This window comes from Gigantopelta aegis, chromosome 3 (genome assembly GCF_016097555.1).
Source record: "Gigantopelta aegis isolate Gae_Host chromosome 3, Gae_host_genome, whole genome shotgun sequence".
Taxonomy (NCBI): domain Eukaryota; kingdom Metazoa; phylum Mollusca; class Gastropoda; order Neomphalida; family Peltospiridae; genus Gigantopelta; species Gigantopelta aegis.
Genome location: NC_054701.1, coordinates 26,105,336 through 26,111,335, shown reverse-complemented (window position 1 = coordinate 26,111,335; position 6,000 = coordinate 26,105,336). Strand labels below are relative to the sequence as shown.

The window sequence follows — 6,000 nt, the reverse complement described above, 5'->3', positions numbered from 1 at the left end:
AAACAGTAATGTGACGAAGCCACTGTGAAATTATAGTGTCCTTTTACATGAAACTGGGTTTTTTCTGGTGGATATTGATTGATAAGTTAACGTAGGCAGGAAATAAGCAAATGTTTGGAAATAACAAGATTAATAGTTTTGTTTCAGTAATTTAACACAAAATTATGTCAAGAATTTAAAAAATGTTAACGAGAAAACTACATTTGTTAATTTAGTCTTTTTAAAAATTTTGATAACCTTTTTATTACTATATCAACAACAAAATCGTATTTTAAAAAATACAGCTTAATGTTAAACTAACTGTATTACATTGCACACGTGCAAGAAATGAAGTCGTCATTATGCAAATACAATTATATCTTAACTATTTTGATACGTATATAGCATACTTGTAAATATTCTAAGCAGCAATTCTAAAATGTTTATCATTTATATCACGGACTTTTATACAAGGCTGTGTCAGACTATGATTTGTCATTGTCATGGTAACGTGAATATTTAATCACACAATTTTGGAAAGAAGGAAACATATCTAAATATGTTAACAATACTCCGAAAACAATAACAAAACATAAAACATTAAAACAAGAATAACAAGCATTTAAAAGATAAATATTTCAAATGATTGAACGAAAAAGGAAAGGAAATCCTACTTCAAACAAACGTATTCAGTTTAATGCACATCTACATGTTTATTTTCTTCTGTGTGATACGTAAATGTGTAAATACGTCTGGCACAATAATAAAGATAGATGTCATAAAACAGTGTTATTTTATTTTATTTTAAAATCAACACTACCGTGAATAAATTGAAAAGAAATCTGTGTTACTGACACCTTATTAATTTTAACACAACCCACAAAATAGTCACATAATTTTTCACCCACAATTAAGTACTAATGCAATACATACCCTAAGACAATTTTGAGACTTAACAATCACATGACTCACTCTGGATCTAAAATAGCTGTAATCACACACACCACACACCCACCTACCCACCCCTACCACCCAAAAAGAGAGCCAAATTTGCTTTATTGGTCAATTTCTATGAAAAAAGCCAAAGACTAAGTTGACTACCAACAGCGTGAACCTTCAAACAGAACATGCTTTTCAGTTTTAACAGTTTTAAAGCTAGAAAATTCAGAACTATAAAGAAAAGAACATCCTGTTTCAAATTATACAACTTTGTATCACCTTATTACTATTATTATTAAATCTACATTTAAAGAAGAAAAAGAAAGCGAACTAGTGGAATAAAAAAAAAAAATTCTGGCTGTTAGCCATTGATATCGTTTGTTGTTTTAGCGCTCACCATTTTCAACCAATATTTATTTTGACAAGGAGATGTTTCAGTGAACCCGGTCCATAGTATATCAGCTCGTTGATTAGGCCAAACCCATACCCGGCCTCACTACACCACACACACTGACATCACGTTCAACAGCATCATGCTGCTTCACTTCTCATTTGCCGTAGTCAAGCATGACGCTAATAATTATCACTGACCCTCCAAGCCGACCAACATACTTATAATTACATACCCCATTCTAGATAGAATAAATTAATTATATAATTATATATATGCAATAACCTCTGGGCCTCCAGGACACTTCAGAGGAAGTGTAGCACCCTCAGCACCCCCTTGAATCTGCGCCTGCGACCTTCGATATATTACAAATACATTGCACGGTGTTGAAAGGATTCGGCAGGGACTCTGACAAAGACAATTTTAGAATTTTCACGACCGTTTTAAATGATAGAAACATATGTTTAATTCCCACCACCACCCACCCCACGCCCACCCCCCAGAATACATCTACGACCACAGAACATGTAAGGTTTTCGTTTGACGACATAAAACAATGTCCACCATTGACAACACTGATGACATGAAAAGCGTATTTAGATCAAGGCGACCTTATTATTCAATAGGCCGGCTAAAAACGGATCTGGACTATGTTTCGGAACAACTCCTAGAATATGAGACTACCATGTAAATGTGTAAATGCCTTATAATTAAGGTATTCGGGCACGGATTGTGAACTATTTGCTGGGATGACAGAGGCCTTCTATGGCAGTAAGGGCGTCATGGGGATTTTCTCCAGCAAAACGTGCCACGCCTGAGTCTGTTGTGCTTCACCAAAAGTAGCAGAGTGAGTATTTGTCCGACAACCGTCTCAAGCCTTCGACCTGCAGATGATCACAGGCACGGGCGCGTGGTGAACGACATAGTCACTGACACTTCCCAGGAATGCTCTCTTGATCTTGCCGTGCCCACGCGTGCCCGTCACGATCATGCACGCCCCTTCCTCCGCCGCTGCCTTCACTATGGCCTCACCCGGCTTGCCACTGCCTTTCCGTATTTTACCATGAATCTGAAATAAATAAATAAATAAAACAATGAAAAATAATATAAAATACAATCTATTCAATTTTGATAACATCATGTATTCTCACTCCACTCTGATTTGAAGATGCGGATAAGGTAAGGATTATACTTGGGATGTAACCCAGCGGTAAAGCGCTCGCCTGATGCGCGGTCAGTCTGGACATTTTCTCGTTCCAGCCAGTGCACCACGACTGGTATATCAAAGGCCGTGGTATGTACTATCATGTATAGAGGAAGGTGCATATAGAAGATCCTTGCTACCAATGGAAACATTTAGCGGGTATATATACATACACTTGGGTCCAAAAGAAACTTTACATTAAAATTTAAAAAAATTATTTTATAAATATTGTTGCTACTTGAAAAGAACCAATTTAAAAATCACCTTACAGACACTTTGCATGTATCACGAAGTGCGGTCGGTCTAGGATCGATCCCCGTCGATGGGCCCATTGACCTATTTGTCGTTCTAGCCAGTGCACCACGACTGGTATATCAAATGCCGTGGTATGTACTATCCTGTTTGTGGGATGATGCATATCCCTTGCTACTAGTGGGAAAATGTAGAGGTTTTTTTCTGTGTCAAAATGACATCCAATAGCCGATGATTAATAAAACAATGTGCTCTAGTGGTGTCGTTAAACAAAGCAAACGTTAACTGTATCATGAATGTCATTGTGACGTTTAACTGTTGAACTTCATGATACTCTGATATCCCACTGTCACCGTACCATTTGTTCGTTTCTATAATATAATTTTAAGCCTTGTAATGTTTCTTTTGGACGTCAGTATATATATATATATTATTGTTAACACAACAATATTAACTTACACCTGCCAGTTGCATCCACTGTCCAAACTTCTCTTCAATAGCTTTCATTTTCTCTGTCAACTCTTTCAGCATAGCTTTTGTCCGCCCTGGACCTGCAAGCAAAACTGAGATTAGAAGAAAGACACACACAGACAGACAATTAGATACAGACTCACTCTTATTTAACGACGCACTCAACACATTTTATTTACGGTTATATGGCGTCAGACTTGTAGTTAAGGACCGCACAGACTTTGAAAGGAAACCCGCTGTCGCCACTACATGGGCTACTCTTTCCGATTAGCAGCAAGGGATCTTTTATTTGCGCTTCCCACAGGCAGGATAGCACAAACCATGGCCTTTGTTGAACCAGTTATTGATCACTGGTCGGTGCAAGTGGTTTACACCTACCCATTGAGCCTTGCGGAGCACTCACTCAGGGTTTGGAGTCGGTATCTGGATTAAAAATCCCATGTCTCGACTGGGATCCGAACCCGGTACCTACCAGCCTGTAGACCGATGGCCTAACCACTACGCCAACGAGGCCAGTATATGTATGTATGCATGCATGCATATATATATATATATATATATATATATATATATATATATATATAGATAGATAGATAGATAGATAGATAGATATAGATAGATATACAGATATATGAAAAAAAAATTGGTACGTATAAATAGTTTCTTGGACATTGTGACGTTGTGAAATATAAAGTTAAGTTTGTTTTGTTTAACAATACCACTAGAGCACATTGATTTATTAATCATCAGCTATTGGATGTGAAACATTTGGAAATTTTGACACATACCCTTATAGAGGAAACCTGCTACATTTGTGTTTCATTAGTGGCAAGAGATCGTTTATATGCCCTTTCCCCAAAGACACGACAGCACATACCACGGTCTATAATATACCAGTTGTACTGCACTGCATATTTTCACCAACGAATCACTTATTTAACAAGATCAGTTTTATACTTTAATCTTTATAAACAAAAATATTCAGATTGAAACAGGCCTTCAAACAAAACAGACCGATACCTAAACAAAACATGTGACAAAAACGGACGCCCTCAGATTTCTAACTGTGTCTTACTACTGGTATTCCTTTTATGTCAGTAGACTGGTATCCAAAGAAAACTGTATGACAACAATAGTTTATACTGCCTTTATATAGAGTAATACTCCTAAAAGTGCATGCCATCAAATCAAATCTCATACACTAAAAGTCAGTGTGAACATATGTGAATAAAGCTGACACACACTTCGTTTCAACCAACATATACACCGTGGATTTAAATAGTAGATACTATCACACTTCATCCCTAAAAGTAAATCAGGAGAATAAAAACAGGATTAAACTGCTAGTTCCCAACATAATGAGAAGTCGTTTTGGGAATCGGTTGAAATTTCATAATAACTATTTAATACCTTTTTCCTTTGTATACACATAAAAACAAACACTAACCCCAATTATGTTTTGTCACCAATTTCATCATCTAAACTGGGGGAACACTTGCAGTTAATATTTTCCCACACATTCGATCATGGTTTTTTTTATAATCGATAATCACATTGTTAGAACCAAAGCGATCAATTTAAAATTATAATCGATCATCACATTGTTAGAACCAAAGCGATCAATGTTCTATTATAATCGATCATCACATTGTTAGAACCAAAGCGATCAATGTTCTATTATAATCGATCATCACATTGTTAGAACCAAAGCGATCAATTTTCTATTATAATCGATCATTGGAAGATCACTAATAGGAAACGTCATTAACTACTCTAGTTCCGCGGTAAAAAAAATAATCCTATTTTTGTAGAACCCTGAATATACATCCTGCCCACATAATAACAAATACATTCTTAACATTAACCTATAATCCCCAATTCACAAGCCACCTGTGGTACAGACCAGGAAGGTATTGCTTCTCAAGGTAGACGAAAGAATGTTAATGGAATCTCCGCAGACTTTTGCGTTCAAGATTAAAAAGGATTGATTGCGCCATCATCCAGCTGTTTAGGCTCAACATTCCTAGGTTTCATGATTTACGATCTGGGGATAACGATGAACCAGAAAACAACAGAACGGAAGATGTTTTGGTCAAATGTGATTGATATATCACAGAGCGTGTATGCTATTATATAACAAGAAGTTGCGGACTCCACGGGGTAAGATGTCCAGTATATTGGACAGAAAATATGAAATGTTCTATTTTATTACATAATATTTCCCGATTTACTCAAATGTCGAAGTTACAAACGTATTGACAAATAAAATGGAGAACAAAGTGGTCACCCGATCTCGTATTAATCAAATGAATTGTTCCATTTTCGTTTAAAGCTGAACGAATAAACATGCTAAATATATTCATTAGTGTAAATAAAGTTACTATATCTAGTACAGCAATTAACAGCATTATCAGACACACACACACGCGAACACACACACACACACACATACACACAGACCAAACATCAAAAATCATCAACAACAAAAAAACGTACGATCGCAAATGTTCTGTTATATATTCAGGTTTTTACCCACCGTGGCGAAGTTGCATGCATCGCCATAGAACCGATGTCTGCCCCATAGTAAAAACTACTGTATATGATATTTGAAATATCTTTAAAATGAATACATAAACTACATAACAACTAAGACAAATTTCATACATGGCTTCAGTTTACTCGATTGTCAAAAACATTTTCATTGGTCGGCTGTTGACAAATACAGCCAATAGACAAACGTCTTAGTAATAGCACAAAACTGTAG

At 36.2% G+C, this 6,000-nt stretch overlaps 1 protein-coding gene across 1 annotated transcript in view; it reads right to left on the bottom strand.

The window, feature by feature from the left end:
* Window positions 1–764: 764 nt before the first annotated feature.
* The window catches only part of LOC121367769 (putative universal stress protein SH1215), a 50,349-nt gene continuing 45,113 nt past the window's right edge, over window positions 765–6,000 (bottom strand). Inside the window, exons 3-4 of the mRNA XM_041492131.1 lie at window positions 3,225–3,316; window positions 765–2,378 (exon numbers count right to left, since the gene is read on the bottom strand). Coding sequence (XP_041348065.1) covers window positions 2,181–2,378; window positions 3,225–3,316 — 290 coding nt within the window. The 3' untranslated portion in view covers window positions 765–2,180. The remainder of the gene's footprint in view (window positions 2,379–3,224; window positions 3,317–6,000) is intronic.